The following is an 18,962-nucleotide window of genomic DNA, read 5'->3' as shown; positions in this document are numbered from 1 at the left end:
GAATAATGTAATTTCCATGCAGCAAACAGGGGTGGGTATCTTGATTAATATTTATCTTCGCCGGTTCTAGCTTCTACATATGGTCAGAATGTTATTTGAGAAGCCCCGCTGCGAGAGCCTCCAGGTCTTCCAGAGTTTCGGGCTCATCCGCTGTTTCTATTACTCTCTTATTCTTCTTGGGCTTTCGCTTTTCATCCTCTGAATCATCCTCAAACCACTTCTTCGGTCGTTTGGCAGGCTTACTATCTTCCTCGTCCGCGAGTGGTAATGAAGCGAGTAATTCTAGCGGGTCTTGATGATCCCCATCTTCAACCAATGCTGGAGCTTCATCTTCTGACCCAGCATTCTCTTCAGCATATTTGGCTTTCTTCTTCTCGCGTCTTTCCCTCTTTTTCTGTTTTGCAAGCTCTTTGTCATCAAGATCAGCTTCGCGAACTTTCTCAGTCGCCAGCTCCACGAATTTTGCTCTCTGTGCATCAGCAGGACCTCTTCGAACGAAGTCTCTCTCATCCTCTAATTCGTACATCTCGTGAGGTTTGCCCTCATCATCGAAAACCAGTTTCGTCCCCTTCTCTTTTAGTTTGAGGAGTTTCTTCTTCGATGTCATAAGCTTTTCTTTTCGCTTAGAGTCAATCACAATCGCCTCTCTACCAACTCCTGGGATGATTTTCGCCCCTGGTATCGCATCGCCTTCGTCAGAAGCTTCATCGTCGTCGCTTGACTCGTCCACAGATACAACTCTCTTCACAGAAAGGAAATCGTTATCATCGTCAGCATCCTTCCGGGCGTCATCTATCTCATCATGACCGTCCTCAGCAATAAGTTTCGAGTAGTGGCCCGACAAAACGTCTTGATTACGTCGCTCAAACATGCGATCATATTTCGTCCGGACTTCTGGTTTCTTCGGCTCTTTGGGCTCATCGTCACTTTCCTCTTCACTTGACAACAGTGCTCGTGGAATGTTCTTTGCCTTTTTGGCATCTTCTCCTTTTCGAAATTTGATCTTTGGAGCTCCTGGAAGTCCCATGCTAGCGGCATAACCTTCCAGATCGTACTTGTTGATGTGGTATATCTCCTTGTCCTTCTGAACGAAGATGGAACGTGCATAACTGACGAACGCTTTCTGTCCTAGATATTTGAGTTCCGGATCCTGGAAGCACATGTTCTGCAGCTGGTTCTTGATACTCTGCTGTTTCTTTTCTCGGGGTTTCGTTCTCTGGATTGGAACTTTCTTTTGCTCTAGCCTTTTCAACATCCCCTCTTCCTCACTCGGGTCAAGAAACAGCACCGCTTTCCCAGCCCTCTCATATCTCGCAGTCCGACCGACACGGTGAATATATGTATCTGCGTCCTCGGGGCAGTCTAGCTGAATGACCCAGTCCACCGCTGGGAAATCTAAACCTCTGGCTACAACGTCCGTCGCAAAAATACAAGAGTTTTTAGATGCCGAAAACTTTGACGTTATTTCCAATCTTGTGGTCTGCTTTTGCCGGCCGTGAAGATGCATGAGAGGTATACCCGGTTGCAAGTGTCGGAAGCTTTCATATACGAATCGTACTTGTTTCCCGGAAGACAAAAATACAATAATTTTAGCCTTGATATTTGATCTGATGAAACTGAAAAGGGTGTCCAGCTTATCAGCTAGCGGGCAGAGGACGTAGAACTGTTGTAACGACATAGGTGTAGCACTAGCTGCACTCTCATGAACCGAAACATATTCTGGGTCTTTCAGACTCAACCGCGCCAGATCTGACACCCTCTTAGTCTGTGTTGCACTAAAAAGTAGAGTTTGACGTTTCTTCGGTAGGTGTTCTACAATAGCATCGATCGCCGTCTGAAATCCCATATCCATGATCCGGTCTGCCTCGTCTAGCACCAACATCTGCAGGTTATCGACTTCAAAAGCTGCAGTCTGATCCATGTGTTGAAGCATCCTTCCGGGCGTGCACACCAGAATATTCATCCTTCCCAACCGCTCTTGTTCCTCCTGCAAACTTCGTCCGCCGATGATAAGCCCTGCCGAGAACGTATGATGTCGCCCAATCTTTCGTAGAACCTCAAATATTTGTATTGCCAGTTCTCGCGTAGGTGATATAATGAGAGCGCCTAGTCCATCGAATTCTGTCCATTTTTGCCGATATAAGTTCTCCAGTACTGGGACCAAGAATGCTAAAGTTTTTCCACTCCCCGTCTTCGCCGCACCCAGGATATCCTTTCCCTTCAGCGCAAGAGGTACAGCCTTCGATTGAACATCGGTCAAAGTTTTGAAATGAGAGGCTTCCAGGCCAGAAGCTGTCGGCTGCGAAAGAGGCAGGTCGCAAAACTCCTTGAATTCTGATTTTATATCCTAGTGATTTGTGAGTACGGGTAGATTTAAACTTGTAGTGGAAAACATACCAGCTCGTCGACCAAATTTTGCAGTTTTTCATGGTCAACAACGTCGCGTTTTCTTTTTAATGATCGCGCATCCGACTTGAACTTCCCAGGCGCATTGGGCTTGTGTCGAGCTGTCGGGGGAGCCATGATTTGAGAGAGCGCTATCGAGTCCTTGGTTCATTCGTTCTTAACATTGTTCTTGTGCTGCAAAATAAATATTTTGCGAAGGGTAGGGATGTTAAATCCACACCCCTCACCGCCGCGGCGCACGGCGCTCGGACTTTTTTGCCAAGCATTTTTCATTGGCTGCTCACTTTGGCCCAATTATCGCGAGCGAGTACGAGTAGGCCTACGTACTCCGTAAATCTCGAACATTTTGACTCGTAGCATAGGTAGATGGATAGTAATGTCTAACTTATGCGCAGTTTTATCGCGGCCTTGGAGTGAAGTTCAGCATAATCGACATTAGCACGTTCTCAGACACCAAAGTCTCGGCATAATTAAGATACTTAATGTATTTTCATGCAAAAATTGCATGCCTGGATGTACATCAGTTAACAAAAAGAGGTGTACGTTGATACAAAAGGGTATCTTGCCCACCATTCCTTCCCTAAACGCCTTTCCAAAACGCCAAACCCAGATTTATAAAACCAAAACAAAAACACAGAAAAAGCCAACAAAATATCCCAGTCTCATCTAGTCATCAGGCGCCAAACTAATCTTTAGGCGCAACAGCAATCTCCCCATGGACTCTTATTCGGTACAAGCAAGTGTACTCCACGCTATCTCCTCCCCAGTTATTTTTGGCACGCACAACAAGCTTGTTTGTGGGTGCACTGAACTGCTTCAAATCAATCGCGACATTGAACGCCTGGGCTGAATTTGAGCCTAGCTCAGCGTTGTAGGTCCACTCGGCGACCTTGACGTAGTGGTACTTAAGTTTACTGTCAGGTTCGCCAAACATCTCCTTTGAAAGACCAGAAACTGCGTCATAAGTATCAAAATTCTCAATGTAAGCGTATAGCTCCATCTCCCTGGGAGCAGCTCCAGGCTCGAGTGAAGCCGATGGGGAGATATGTTCGACAACAACCTGATCTGGAAAGATATCCGAACCAGAAATGACGCCTATTGTCGGCCCAAATCCGTTATCGTGCTTTGCGGGCGAACACCAGCATTCTCCGTGTTCGTCCCATTTTGTGAGTGCTGCTTCTGGGGGGTTTGGAGTCGGAACAGGGTTTCCAATAAACCATCGGAAAAGCTTTTGATGCGTCCACTGGTTCATGCTTGGAAAGGCGTAATTAGGCGAAGTCATGAGTATATTGATGACAGCTCCTGTGCCATGGGACCAATGATTAACGCGGCTAAGGCCCCAGTTTACGTTGCCCTTGACATTTGCGCTAATAAGGGCTTCCAGTTGGGCAATAGGTAGAATGTTGTTGATATGATTAGAGATCATGGCTTTGAGCTTGTCTGATGACATGCTCGATGGCGTATCCTGTAATTGGATGATCTGGTCCCTAGCCTTATCCAGTTTTTTGGATAGGGTTGAAAGTTCTTGCTTGACAGCTTCATTGTTATCTTTCCAACTATGGCGAATCATGTCCACAATTTCGGACTTGGAAGCAAGAATATGCTTTTTGAATAAATGAGGGAACTTTTCCTCAAATTCGGTAGAAGACCAGGATGTGATCTTAGCCTGGTTCTCTTTGATATATTTTTGCCATAGTTGGTCAGCCTTTTTCTCAAATTCTTTCATAGACACTCCTTCACCAGTCGAAACCACAGTCGGTGGAGCCGAGCTGGGTAGTAGGTCGCCGTCCGATAGAATAAGATCACGAAGAGCCCCCCAGAATTCGAGCGGGATTTCCATTTTGCCCCTATCATTCTTTCTTACAACAAGAAAATCGGGAAGAGACTTTTCGATCCTGGAAATGGTCTTTTCATCGATCTCGGTTTTTCGTTTGAGGTAGGAATACTTGTAGTCCAGATTTCTGATGCTATTATTGATATCAGAAAGGATGTCCGGCCCAAGATTTTCTAGAGGATGGGCGAGCCAATTAGGAATGAATTGGCCCAGGTTGTGTCGCAAGTCCAGACCATGGAATTGATACCCAATATCAGCGATATCGCCGTCTTCGCCAAAGCTGTCGGACGTCCTTGAATTGTTGAACAGAGCATTGAAAACTCCGGTTACGAAAGAAAGAGCGAAAATTCCCAGGAATAGCAGCCCGAGAACTTTGACAGCAAAGGGCACCAGGTCCCGAATAACGTCCCATAAACTGCTCTCATTAGCCTTGGAGCACGACCAGGAGAGTCAATGAGTAACTTACTGAAGCAGCCAATCTTTCAAGTATTGATGGACAGAGTCAAAAGTACTTCGCCATTCCCAAGAGGGTTTCACGGGTCTAGGGACATTTAGATTATTGTTTGCTGGAGAAGTCTTCTTCTGCAAGATCGGAGTCTTTGGCGTCACTGGTCGGTGCTGGGTAGCAATTGGTTTTGGAGTTTGCTGGTTGACAACTGCGCGCGGTGGTTGTGGTTGCTGAAGGGGCCCACGCAGCGGCTTATACACATTCGAAAGGGGCTTTCTTTCATTGGCGAGATCGTCGTAATCTTCTTGGTCGCTAGATTGATTTACCGAAGAAGTGTCAAACCCAGCTGCGCCAAAGAGGTTGCTCTCTTCACCAAAAGTACGATCGGGATCAACACTTGACTGGGCGGGTTGCTTCGAAGGTCGCCCTCGGGGGCGACCGGTAGTGGAACGAACAGCTGGAGAGTTTCGAGCAGCTTCGAAGAAGATCAGTTAAACTCAAGAAAAATGTGACGCGTTACTAACCGCGGGCAGCTTGGCTTGCATTCGTAGCGTCTTCTCGCACGGGTTCCAAAAGATCCCCGAGAACGCTCTCGATAACTTGTCCAGTATGCCGGCCAGCTCTCGTCGTTGCCAGAAACAAAGGATCCTTGCCATAGGCTGTACTCGACCGAAGATTTACTGCAGGTAGCGAATCTGGTCCAGCTCTTCTTGATGTTGTTACAGGAAGTGCAGAAGACTCTGTAAAAGCCGGCGAGACACCACGACTACTTTGCCGACTAGACGCACGGGTTGTTCGTCGAACAGACATTGTGCCGAGGAGGTTGACTCGATATATGTGGCTCGACGGATTATGTTGTGTATTTGCGAAGCAAGCTACAGTCGCAAAAGGTGTGATGTTGTCTCGAACTGCAATTGCAACAGCGAATATCTGATCAGAGACCGGTCAGCAAGTGAATTGGAGAGTTTCTTCGGGGTGAACACGCGCGACTTGTGGGTATGCAGAAAAATGGCCGTGTCAGTACTCACTGTCGTGACGATGAAGCTATCCCCTCTTCTTTGGGCTGTAGAATCGGTTCTTCAAGGTCCTGTTGACGATCCGCAACAATGGAAGTGCAATGTTACGCGTCGTGTCGAACGCAACAGTAGTTCTTGCGCAGGTTGTTACCACCGGCGTTTCTTGCAAAGTGTTGTGTCGATTGCTTTAGTTCGGCGCGCAAGTTGTATTTGACAGTCTCGAGTCGCTTGAAGTTTGCGACAAAGAGCAGGACTTCAGCGGGCATTATGCGACAAGAGCAGTGTCTGACGGAAGCAGTCGGCCCAATGAACTGACAAAGAGACTACGAAAGCGATAGCGGTCAGATTGTAGGTTCATTGTTTGCGGAAGTCAAGCTTTGTCCAAATGTCCAAATGCAAATTCGCTATCGACGCATTCGGTTGACAACGCGTCCGGTGAAACTGGAAAGCTTGGGGCGGCACGGGCAGCCTGTTTGTGCAACATGTGGCTGGTGATACCCTTGATTCCCCCGAAACCGGGCCGGGCCCGCTATTTGGGTGCCCAGGTGTGCACCTGAGCACTGAGGTTGATTGGCAAATTATATTATGGAAAACTGCCAGTCGAGGAGTCCTGGTTACAATGACTGCTTCATAATTTAAGTTTTTACTTTGCATACCTCACTACCTACCTAATGCGCATTAGGTGGCCATGTACTTGCGTTACCAAGCTTCGATGCGAGGCTCTCACGTGACTCCGTACCTACCTCAGCTCGAGCTCAGGTAGAACCCATGGCGGGGTCATTCTGCTCGAGCCACCCCCACTACCAAGAACATGGGCATGATCCATCTCCTGAACTTCCAATTTCGCAATCAAATATTCTCCACAGAACGGTAAACGACCAAACAATCTACCAACCTACCATTCCGTTATACAAGACATCCTCATCGATTCGACCTCAAAATGGCGCCCGTTGGCACCGTGCTTATTACCGGCGGAGCAGGTAAATCCCCTTCACACCATCTCGTATGAGCGGGAATCATTGCGAGAATTGGGCTGAGTGGTGCGTCAAGGCTACATCGGTTCGTTCACGAGTCTTGCGCTTCTGGAACACGGCTATGAGGTTATTGTTGTCGATTCATTGTATAACGCGAGTGAAATTTCTCTCGATGTAAGTACTGAACTTTCAGGAACCGAAGAGGGCTAATCCTGCGCCGCAAGAGAATCGAACTTCTTTGCGGCAAGCGACCAACCTTCCACAAAGCAGACATCACGGACGAGGAAGCGTTAGACAAAGTATTTGCTGCTCATCCTAAGATTGACAGTGTGATACATTTCGCTGCATTGAAGGTAGCTTCTGCCTCTGTATAGCCTTCTGGCACAACCACACTAAGCAGAGTTAAGGCCGTGGGAGAATCTTCCGAAATTCCTCTTGAATACTATCGAGTTAATGTTGGAGGAACGATCACGCTTCTACGATGCATGACCAAATACAACACACCAAACATCGTTTTCAGTTCGTCTGCGACGGTCTACGGGGATGCAAGCCAGCACGAAGGCATGATTCCTATCCCAGAACACTGCCCCATTGGCCCAACCAACCCTTACGGACGGACGAAGAGCACAATTGAGTTGGTGATTACTGATCACATCAATGCTCAGCGAAACAATTTGAAAAAAGCAGGAAAACCATACGAACATTGGAATGGAGCGCTGTTGAGGTATTTCAACCCAGCTGGGTCTCATCCTAGTGGAATCATGGGAGAGGATCCATTGGGCGTGCCTTTCAATCTTTTGCCTCTACTCGGCCAGGTTGCGACTGGTCAGCGCGAGAAACTTTTGGTTTTTGGCAAAGGTTCGCAGGGAGCTCCACTCTCTCATCCGTGTCCGGCACTAATCAATATTTCCAGACTATCCATCAAGAGATGGCACCGCCATTCGGGATTATATACATGTCGTCGATCTTGCAAAAGGACACCTCGCTGCTCTCAACCATCTTCGTGAAAAGAACCCCGGCGTCCGAGCATGGAATTTGGGTTCTGGACGCGGCTGTACTGTCTTCGAGATGATTAACGCTTTTGAAACGGTCGTCGGTCATCCCCTGAAGTATGATGTTGTGGGTCGCCGTGATGGAGATGTTTTGGACCTCACTGCGAACCCATCACGGGCGAACGAAGAGTTGAATTGGAAGACTGAGCTGACCCTTGAGGATGCGTGTGAAGATTTGTGGAGATGGGTGAGCAATAATCCTCAAGGATATCGCCAGTCACCTCCACAAGCCTTGCTGGATAGCGTGAAGGCTGCAAGGAAGTGAAAACTTCCTGGCTCCCATTGACTTCCTTGATATGTTGCACTACATCACCATCTTGGCATTCCTGGTGCACATTATCCAAAAAATTCATTAGATTTCTTTGTCATGTCAATCCAAGAGCAGGAGCTTCAATAGCCACTCAGCGTATTCCATTAAGCCTCATTGAAGCTGTAGCCTATAATACAGCTAGTTCTTCGACTGGGTTAAATAAACTTGTCCAAGCTCTTTTTTCGATCAGGCTGTTCTATAACACTTTTAGTCATACATGGAGTGAAATCAAGCAAATTTCTATTCTACCAGTTGGAGCAATATTGTACAAATTTCTTTTCGGGTTTCCTTATCCCTGAGCTGTTCGCTCCCCATAACTCAGCGTGATCGAGGATACGAGCTGAGGCAATTAATTATCTTGTCTTCGTGCATTAATGACCACTTTGGAGGTGAGCAATCGAAAACTATATCAGCTTTCGTCTAAATTCTTTCAAGTATCGTATAATGTATGCCGGTCCAGAGTAGAGTCGAAAAGATGTTGACAGCCAGAAAGATCGTGGCGTTAGAGTCAAGACTACGAGCTCGAGTCATTAACCACTCTCGCGGAGGACAAAATAAGTAGCAGTCAAACTAAAACAGTTCTTCGACTAAATTGACGAAATATCGTAATTTTGTGTATTAACTCGGAACACTACGACTATTTCGCCAATTATTTCGAGTAAATGAGACTTTTTAAGCTCTACTCGAAGTAGACTTGTTACTAAGTTAAAGATTTGTGGTTAGGGACTGCCACTTATTTTGTCCTCCGCGAGCCACTGCAGACAGGATCACAGGCAATGAGTGCTAGCAAGGACAAGCCGATCCTGGCGGTGTTAATTCAGAGTGTCCAATTAATGACTACTATAATAGAGTAACTTATGGAGTTTGCGGAATTAAATCCAATGCCACGAAAACTCACCTCAGAATGTAAAAACATCATCACTTCACAGCTGAATCGCTTTAGCAGCAGTCCAATCAATTTGTAGGTCTTAAGAACTTTGTATTATTATTATTATGTATGCATTCTGTGAAGATGCTGACTTGATTCAGCATCATATGCTATCTACCAGTACACTTTGCGCCATTATCAGGCCAGACCAAAGTATTTTTATATACAGAAACCGTCTCCTGTTCTTCAATCCTTGATCATCCCCCGAGAAATTGCTTCTATGATTTACAAGAAGGCGACAGCACCGAGAGCAAGCATAGCCATGGCTGGCTTGACAGCCTGGGCAGCACCAGTGTAGACGGCTGGGTTGGTTCCAGTAGCCGGGACAACAGCAATCCCGGTACCAGTCGCGGCGCCGTTTCCTCCAGCTTCTCCTTGGGTGGCTGTTCCTGCGTTTGTTGGAACAGCGCTGTTACCGCCAGCTGGTGGTGGGACAACAAGACCGTTGGAAGGAGCTGGAGCGCTAGTGGCTGGAGGAGCCGGTGGGTACACAGCGGTTGCCGGGCAAATAGTGGTGGTGGTATACACGACATCAGTGACGGAACCAACAGGGCAGTTGGTCACAGTTGGTGCGCAAGAGAGGATAGTGGAAGTGGAAGTAGCAAGAATAGTCGAGGTTATCATGGTGTCGTTGCTACCGGCTGCGAGCGTTGGGACAACACCGTTGGACGGACCGTTACTTCCGTTTGAAGCAGGTTCAGTTGGGAATGGAGCTGCGACTGGGGTGGTGATTGTGCATGGGCAGTCAGTGATCGTGAGAGTTGTGGCGGAGGTGACAGTGTAGGTTTTGCTGTTGTAGGTCAAGGTTGTTGGGGCCGGGCAGTAGGTTGTGAACGAGGTGACAACCTTGGTGGTATAGACTGGTGCGACTGCAGTTGGACCGCCGGTTGGGCCAGCGGTTGCAACGCATGCAGCACTGCTAGCAGCGCAGACAGCGAAGTTTGGGCTGCCAGCTGCTCCTTTGTTGTTGGCTGCGACACAGTCATAGTAAACTTGGTCGCAAGGAGAGTAAGTAGAGGTGGCCATTGCAGAAGTGGTAGCGCTGGCTGAGCTGCTGGAGCAAGCAGTTGGGGTGATCAAAGTACCGTTTGATGCAAATGGACTAAATAACAAGAAGCAATTAGCTCTCAGACCATTGATGGAAAGCATCGCCTGTTGTGTATAGGTGAAAGCTTACAGATATCCAAGGCATCCAGAGTACTCGGAAGCACAAGCAGCGCGATTTGCGTCTGGTGCTGTTCGGCACACATCATATGCGGAATTGCATTTGTCGACACATGAATCGGAGGTCCTCTTTTGGAAAGCTGGTGTGGCAGCAACTGAACCGGCTAACGCGGCAGCGAAGATGAGTGAGTATTGCATTCTGAGATTGCTAGTATTGATTTTAAAGGATTATAGGAGTCTTGAGCGAGTGACTGTGGAGTACTGAAACGAGTGTTGTTGTGTGTTGGTTGGTTTGGTTGAGCAAAAGGAGAGCGTACGTTCCCATTCTTATATGCAGGGCAACACAGGGGGATAACTTGCTTGACTTTACTAGTTGATTGCCAAGTTGTCCGCCAGTGAAAATTTAAGAATAGATGAAGCTTAAACACGAAGAACAATGGGGTAACGCTAATTTAGGACATGAACTAATCTCGTGTCCAATAACCTGCTTCTCCTGAGTTAAAACTCTTGGGGATCGTCATAGGCTGGCTCGACTATTCAGGTACCCGAGTCTTGAGGCATAATGAACATGCCCGTTATTTAACAACGGAGAATGCTCTCAGCTAGTTAAGATTTCGCATTGGTTTTTGTAGCTTATTCCGCTACTTGTGACGATGCAATGTGATCACACAATGCAGATCACATTTCCTTTCATCTACAATAGGATAAACCTTACAGCTATCTAGCGACCCTTAGGATCGTGTATTCTGGTCTGGTTAGACCTTTGTTTAATGGAAAAACACTGTCAACTCGCTTTCCAGCGGGGTTTGAAAGATGGCGAGGTGTCGGTAGTTCCGCTGCTAACAGTTGTCTAGCGGGGGCCCCGTAATGATAGCGGGATCGCTGATCTCGTTCAAGGAGCTCAAGCAAATCAAGAGACGAAGCAAAGCACTAATTCCGATTTCGTTTCAAACCATGCTTAAAGTTGTCACTAAACAGCAGTCCTCGACTAAATTAGACACCTTTATGGGCTTCCCCCTCATCCGATCGAGAATGAACCACTTTTATCATGGGCAGCCCTTCGCACTGTTTGTTTTCCCTCGCAAACCAGATGTTGCCATAGAGACTGCGGTTTAATCCAAGAATAAAGCAAGGATTAATGTAGACAAAAAATATACCAAAGACATGAAGGCAGATATTGTCAACATCACACCGTATTATTACCGTTGGACGTTGAAATACATGATCCTGGACAGATCATCCGCGGTGGAATTCACCCATTGATGAACTAAGTCTGAAGAAACTTGGTGGCAATTTGCCAATGTTGTAATTTTTCATCCTCAACCAGACCAGGGTATGGAAGAGGTTGACTTCGCTGTGCGACGCCAGCTCGCGGTGGACAAAATGAGTGGCACTTACCTACCCACTAATCTTAGACTGAATAATAAGTCGACTTCGAATGGACGTCGGGAGCTTAAAATCTCATTTACTTAAAATAATTGACGAAATAGTGATAATGTTCTAAGTTGATCCACTAAATTACTATATTTCGTCAACTTAGTCAAGAACTATTCTGATTCGACTGCCACCCATTTTGTCCTCCGCGAGGCCAGGCGGTCGGTTGCTCCATGAAGAGACCTTCCAGATCTGATAAATGATTCTCCGGAAGATCGACGGTACCTGCAGCGTATGCCATTTGTGCGGTTGGACCGGATGCTAAGTCCCTAGAACATGGCTTAGATTGTGGCGAAAACTGCGTCTACTTGTACCCTTAAGCGAGAACCACGAGCACGATAGTTAGTACGAACCAAATTACGGCCGTCCAGTGAGGTGGATTTTGCAATTTCCAGGTGGAATATGTTTGTAAGGGCCATACGAACTTTCCAAATTGGCTATGCTGATGGTGATGTTCTATTATCCACGTTCCTCGAAGTTGTTGATACTAAGCGAGAAAGGGGCCATCGTCACTGAATCGGAATCGACTTCTAGTACTACTGGACAACACGCTTGAAGCAATTAATAGCAAATGGTTAGGTTCGTGGAGATTGTTCATACGCCTGTGAAGTTGGGCTACCGAGTTGCAACTGGCAGCGCGAAATTGTTCGTCCAAGTTACAAACCCATCGCAATAGCGACGAAGGCAATCCCTGACAACGGATAGAGGGTAAACAACCCAATCAATCGAGATCTCACCTCATGGCGTAGCATATGATACGTTTGGCGCAACCGCCGCAACTAATCTCGAAATGTACGATTACATGAGGATAGCTAAGAGAAAGAAGAAAGAAAAAGAAAAGAAAGAAGAGAAGAAAAGAAAAGAAAGAGAAGAGAAGAAAAGAGAAGAGAAAAAAGAAAAACTAATAACTTAAGTAAGTTAAATTAGAAGTCTAAAAACTATAATTATAACTATCTAGTATCGCTCTACTACTAAGAGTTATCTATTCTAGATTATTTAAAATAAAAGTAAAAGAGAGAAAAATTCTATAATACTACTATACTAGTATTTAGTCTAGACTATTAATAAAAGAGAAGAAAAATATATTACTAAAGTAAGTAGATACTCTTTAGTTCTACTTTCTTTTTTCTCTACCTTTTTCTCTATAATTACTCTTAGTAGTACTAGTTATATTATAAGAATTATATTTAGGTCTCTTACTACTAATACTACTATTTTTACTATTCTTAGTACTTATATTAGTAAAAGTAAGTATCTCTTAAGAAACTTCTTTCTTAGATATCTAAAAAGCTCTCTTATTAAATAAAGAGATACTAAATTCTTTAGTCTTATATATAAAGTTCTTATTAAAGTAGTATTACTAGTTATTAAAAAACTAGATAATCTTTTTAAATAGCTTATACTTTAATTTCTCTATATTATAGATACTCTAGATAAATACTTAGTACTTAGTAGATTAGTGTTAGTTTTATATATAATATATAGTAATAAATACTTATATTGTTCTCTTTCTATACTTAATTAGGTTAAGGCTTAGTAGTACTATAGTTTAAACTAAGTCTACGTATTCTTATTATTTCTATTCGTTAAAGATAAGAATAATAATATAGTAAGCCTTAGTAATTTAGCCGGTATATAGGTGTATATAGCGCTATTTAATCTAATAGGCTGCTTTATATAGTATAGATATCGGCACTTATACTATAGGCTAGTTAGATATCTAAAGATATTAGTAGTTATACTATAGGTTAATTAAATCCCTTAAGATATCGGCAATTATACTATAGGTTAATAGTTTAGCTTTAAAGCTTACTAATAACTCATTCTAAAGTTTATATATAGTTAGAAATCCCCTCTATAGTTTTAAGTTCTTTAAGTAAAATATATACTTTTTATATATTATTAAGTTATCTAGTCTTTATTACGCTTTATCCCAAATTTAACCTTTAATAATTAGATATATTAGAAATATTACTACTATATATTTATTTATATTTAGTAAGAGTATTATTAATAGTACTAATCTCTCTAAGAAAGTAAAGAGATATCTCTATATAAATACTCTTATTAGATAAGTTTTTAATAAAGAGATTAAATAATTTAGATTTATTAGTAGTAAGAAGCTTAAACTAGTTAAAGTACTCTTTAATATATATAAGAAAGTTTAACTAAGCCTTATCTTACTTCTAGCTATACTAGATATTATAGAGAGTCTTTACTAGTATAGATAAAAACTCGTACTTACTTAGTAGAGTATTAGTATAAGTACTTAAGTACTTATAGAGAGTAAGATCTAGAGACTTAGACTTAGACTTAGAAATTAGGTAGACTACTAGGTTATTATCTTAGAATAGATTTCTAGAGTCTAACTATAAAGAAGAGGGCTATAAGAGTAGTTTAGAGAAAGATAGAGTAATAGAAGTAGTCTTTAGATACTTTATCTTTAGAGTACTATTCTCTTTCTTATTAGACAAGATAATAAGAATATTAGAAATAGCTTTTATATAGATAACCTTTAGTCTATTATTAATAGAGTGTTATAAAAAGCCCTAGAGTCTAAGTAGAGAAGTAGTATTCTTAGTTCTCTTTAACTCTAGATATAGTTATTCTTTCTAGAGTAGATATCTCTTCTACTCTTAATAGTTTAAGTAGATATAAATTTATAATATTAAAGATAACTTAAAACTCTTTTACTTCTCTAGATTGTTATATATTACTTCTCTTTATAACTTAAGAACTTTACTATTAAGTTTATTCTAGAAATAGTCTAAGTAGATAAAGTTATTTTTAAGCTTATAGTTATTCTAAAGGCCTAACTTAAAGAAGACTATCTCTATTTTTATAATATAGTAGTCTACTATACTCTAGACTAGTATTCTAACTATATAATTACTAGGTCTCTATAATTAGTACTACTAAGCTATAGATTAGATTAATAATATTTATTATTTCTAGTTTAAAGTTAAACGTCTTTATAGAAGTAAACTTAGAAGATATAATAGCGAGAGTAATCTATAATATATAGTAGATTATCTATATAGAATAATAGTAAGGTAGAGCTATTACTAGATTAGCTAGAAAGTAAAAGAAGAGTTTCTAGAGATTAGTATAAGCTTACTAAGAGAGCTAGAAATAGATTAAAAGTAGAAAGATTAAATTAGGCTATATAAAGTAATTTATACTTAGTAAAAGTAACTAGCTAATAGCTTTACCTTTAAATAGCTTCTAATATTAAAACTTACTTAAATTTAGTAAGTAGTACTAGTAAGGGCGGGCCTACTAAGAAGCTAGAAGCTAATTAGCTAGTAGGCTAAATATATAAGCTCTAAGTTTACTTTTCTTCTTTCTTGACTGCTACTAGAGAATATATTTTAAATATATAATTATAATCTACTAGCTATACTATTAATCTCTAAAGAAAATAGAGAACTTAGAAGAGAGTATAGAAGTATTAATTAATAAGAGAGTAATATTCTAGATATTAGATATTTAGTTAAAATTAGGTAATATTAAAACTCTTATTAATAAAGTAAAAGAACTCTTAAAGAAAGAGAGGTATTTAAATTAAGTAGAGGTTCTTGACTATTTAGAATAAGTAATAAGATAAGTTAATAGAATAGTAGTCTAGTTCTACTATTTTATTATAGAGAACTAGATATAGTAGAAATTTAGAAATAATTACTCTTTATAAGAGAGCTTTCTAAGAGTATATTAGATAGTAACTAGAGATAGTATATTTTGAGCTAGTATTAATAGTACTAAGAATTATATTATTATATACTAAGAGAAAGATAAAGAAAAAGTATAGATAGATACTAATACTAGTAGCGAAATAGCTAATAAAGTAAAGTAGCTTACTATTATAGTTCTAGACTATAAAACTACTAAGTAGCTTATATGTCTAGCTATTAAGTTTTAATTCTTATAAAGAGAGTAGAGAAGACGAGTAGTAGTTAGTATTATAACTAATAATCTTAAGAAGATAGCTACTTAAATAAAGAGAATTCTAGTAAAAATATAAGCTCTTATACTATAATACTTATAGAGAAAACTTAGTAATAGAAAGCCTTTAACTAAGAGGAGAATTTCTACTAACTAAGAATTAGAAGAAAAAGAAGTAAATATCTACTTAATAGAGAAAAGTAAAAGAAAGAAAACTCTAGCTATAGAGTTAGCTATAGAAACGTTCTTAGTAGAGTTAATTAAGTAGAATAAGAATAAGAATAGTAGTATAAGAGTTACTAACTAGTAGTCTAGCGCTAACTTCTTAATAACGGCTTCTAAAGTAGTAGACTTAGTAGATAATAAAAGAATTATAGAGAGAAAAAGAGAGAAAAAGAGAAGAAAGTAGATATAGTTATAGTAAAGAAGTTAGTAATAGCTAGAAGAGGTTTACTAGAAAGAAGACTAATTATATCTATATAGTACTTATAAACTAGCTTACTTAAATATTTAGCTTTAAGTATATCTATAATATTTATCTAAAAAAAAATATAGTAATATAGATAGAGCTAAAGGTTGAGAGAGAGAAGACTAAGACTTATTAATTATAACTAGAGTTTATTCTAGTAAATTAACTATATCTATCTAAGCTAAAGATTATTAAAGCTTCTATAGTAGATTAGTAGAGAAAGAGACGTAGACTATAGAGAGCGACTAATAGATCAAGGCTCTTTATATATTTTATAAAGAAGAAAGAGAAGTTTAAGTTTAATACTAAAAGTATTGCCTTAAGTCTAGACCTTTATCTTTAGAAGAATTAGTATTAAGATAGAAATATAGTTCTACTAACTTTTAATTAGTAGTTTAAAGATAAGAAGCTAGCTAGAGAGTTCTATCTAGAACTAGATATATATAAGTAATACTAATATAAAATTAATAGTACTACTAATATTAAGTAGTTATATAATATATTCTACTTAGTAGTTTAATAGTTAATAAGATAGAACTCTCTATACTATATACTTTATACTATTCTCTATCTAGACTAGTACTAGCGCCTAGTCTCTTATCTCTACTATAGAAAGTATACTATTTATAGAGATAGTACCTACTTTACGTATACTAATTTTAATATTCTAAAGTATCTTAAGAGTAGAAAAGAAGGTATAATAATCTAGAGGTCTCTATTATTAACTATAGAAACTAAATTTAACTATACTTTTATTATACTAAGTCTTTATAGATACTTATAGTAGTTCTAGAAGGTTCTTAAGTCTAAAGACTAGAATACTAATAGTCTAGTTTACTATATATCTCTAGATAGCTATACTTAAAAAGATACTAATAGTCTAGATTTACTTTAGTAGAAGAACTTATTATATTAACTAGAGAATATCTATATTACTCTACCTATACTTCTATATAGTTCTACTAGACTAGTAATATAAGTATATAAGACCTTACTCTATTAGTTTACTATAGTACTTAAGAACTATAAGATATTAGAGATACTAGATAGAGAGACTTAAAGTAATCTTTTTAAAGTATATAGAGATTTTACTATCTCTTCTAGAACCTCTTTAGGTCTTTTAAATAACTATAGTATAGTACTCTACTAACTTAAGTCTATACTAGAGATATAAGGCCTTAGGGCCTTATTAGATACTCTAGTAGCTTAGAGGAGGTAAAACTCGCCTATAGTTCTCTAGAAGAGAGATATTATACTTAGAAAGAATTAAGAAGCTACTCTAGACTTTATTTTAAAATAGAGAGTAAATACTTAAGAAGTAGCTATAAAAGCTTACTAGAAGCTAAGGGCTAAAGAAGAGTATATATTTAGTAAGAAATCGTTCTATTATAATAAATAGGTCTATAGAGAAGATATATCTATTTCGATACTAGATAATAATAGAGTAGAGATTTAGAAGAATAAGTTAATAGCTAAGAGAGTAGAATAACTATATTTTTTTATTTATAAAAAAGAGGTTACTTATATAGATAGTAGAAATAATATATTCTTTCTTTACTACTACTTACTTACTAATCTTATAGAGCTTATACTATAATTATATTAGTATAGGTTAAGAGGTAATCTATTCTAAGTTAAAATAAATATAGTTAGAGAGAACTCTTCTCTTATTACTTTAAGTATATATTTTACTATTCTAGACCTTGTCTAGACATATCTTATAGTAGTTTAGCTTTAGTAGTAATCTATCTTCTCTTTTTTATATATATTTATATCTATATAACTTATAGAGTTATACTTATTATATACTCGATAATATATCTTCTACTACTTATAATACTATAAAGAACTAGATAATACTAAGAAAAGATCGACTTTTTCTTATTAGATATAATAGATAGAATCTAGAGAGTAGATACCTTATATATTACTTTAAATAGCTATAGTCTATTCTAAAAGATAAAGAATAGAAGTTGTTTCTTTTATAGAACTTCTCTAATAATACCTAGATTATATAGATAGATAAGTACTATAAACCTTATACTTCTAGAACTACTAGAAATATACCTACTATATCGCTAACTCGAACTAGGTCTTAATTTAAGTCTCTAATATCTCTTTAATAATCTTAATTAGTATTATCTATCTCGACTCTAGTATTATAGTATTAGCCTAGCTAACTTCGGTATATTAAAACTACTAGTAAGCTATAAGAAGAAGATCTAGAACTAGTAGAAGATATTATACTAGAGACTATAGATACTAAATATAAGATACTAAATAAAGAAGAATTAGCGAAGCTATAGATATACCTAGGTTAGATAGCTAAGTTAATAAGATAATTAGTATAAGAAATATTATTTCTAGAATCTATACTAGAAGTATAAATACTAGATTTAGCGCTAGAAGATAAGGCTAGTAGATAAGCTACGAAGAAGGTAAGACGTAAGACGAAATATAAAGTAAGGCTAGTAAGAAAATAAGCTGGGGGCTAATATTTAAGTAGAAGCTATTTTCTTAAAAGGTCTAACTTTACTCTTAGTTACTTTTATATTTAGCTTAGTCTAGTACTAACCTTAAGTAGAAGTATTAAATGAAACTATAAGTTAGATAACTAGATTATATAATAAGGTTAACTAGACTTATATATAAAGAAGACTCTTTCTCTCTACTAGAGAGAGTAATAAAATATAACTTATATTAAAGTATCTCTCTTACTATTTAATAGTATATACTTTAGTAGTAAAAAGTTGGTATTATTATAAAGGTTTTAGTAATATCTATAAAGTTAATAATTTCTAAAGAGTTAGTAATATTAACTTTAGTAATTCTAGAGTTAGTAATTTCTATATTAGTTAAACTAGCTTTAATATAAAAACTAATCTAGAGAAAACTAGCTTTAAGTAGAAAACTAGCTTTAATTAAAGTTACTTTAAAGAGATTAGTTTTAAGAAGAGAATTAACTTTAGTTAATGTCAGGATAGA

The 18,962-nt window shown here is 39.0% G+C and overlaps 5 protein-coding genes across 5 annotated transcripts; 1 reads left to right on the top strand and 4 right to left on the bottom strand.

The window, feature by feature from the left end:
* Positions 1-91: 91 nt before the first annotated feature.
* On the bottom strand, positions 92-2,523 carry GLAREA_08172 (P-loop containing nucleoside triphosphate hydrolase; the record flags this gene model as incomplete). Its single annotated transcript, XM_008090217.1, has 2 exons — positions 92-2,347; positions 2,398-2,523. The coding sequence occupies 2 exons, from the start codon at positions 2,521-2,523 to the stop codon at positions 92-94; spliced, it is 2,382 nt and encodes a 793-aa protein (XP_008088408.1).
* Positions 2,524-3,091: 568 nt separating this feature from the next.
* Positions 3,092-5,498, bottom strand: GLAREA_08171 (uncharacterized protein; the record flags this gene model as incomplete). The annotated part of the gene is made up of 3 exons (XM_008090216.1): positions 3,092-4,655; positions 4,707-5,163; positions 5,213-5,498. 3 exons carry the CDS (start codon positions 5,496-5,498, stop codon positions 3,092-3,094), a joined length of 2,307 nt encoding a protein of 768 aa, XP_008088407.1.
* Positions 5,499-5,808: 310 nt separating this feature from the next.
* Positions 5,809-5,970, bottom strand: GLAREA_08170 (uncharacterized protein; the record flags this gene model as incomplete). The annotated part of the gene is made up of 1 exon (XM_008090215.1): positions 5,809-5,970. One exon carries the CDS (start codon positions 5,968-5,970, stop codon positions 5,809-5,811), a length of 162 nt encoding a protein of 53 aa, XP_008088406.1.
* A 674-nt stretch (positions 5,971-6,644) lies between these two features.
* On the top strand, positions 6,645-7,995 carry GLAREA_08169 (NAD(P)-binding Rossmann-fold containing protein; the record flags this gene model as incomplete). Its single annotated transcript, XM_008090214.1, has 5 exons — positions 6,645-6,684; positions 6,755-6,852; positions 6,903-7,031; positions 7,086-7,536; positions 7,592-7,995. 5 exons carry the CDS (start codon positions 6,645-6,647, stop codon positions 7,993-7,995), a joined length of 1,122 nt encoding a protein of 373 aa, XP_008088405.1.
* A 1,198-nt stretch (positions 7,996-9,193) lies between these two features.
* Positions 9,194-10,330, bottom strand: GLAREA_08168 (uncharacterized protein; the record flags this gene model as incomplete). Its single annotated transcript, XM_008090213.1, has 2 exons — positions 9,194-10,070; positions 10,146-10,330. The coding sequence occupies 2 exons, from the start codon at positions 10,328-10,330 to the stop codon at positions 9,194-9,196; spliced, it is 1,062 nt and encodes a 353-aa protein (XP_008088404.1).
* Between the last annotated feature and the right edge of the window lie 8,632 nt (positions 10,331-18,962).

The sequence above is a fragment of the Glarea lozoyensis genome, assembly GCF_000409485.1.
Source record: "Glarea lozoyensis ATCC 20868 chromosome Unknown GLAREA9, whole genome shotgun sequence".
NCBI classification, from domain to species: Eukaryota; Fungi; Ascomycota; class Leotiomycetes; order Helotiales; family Helotiaceae; genus Glarea; species Glarea lozoyensis.
This window is presented reverse-complemented; position numbering and strand designations above follow the sequence as displayed.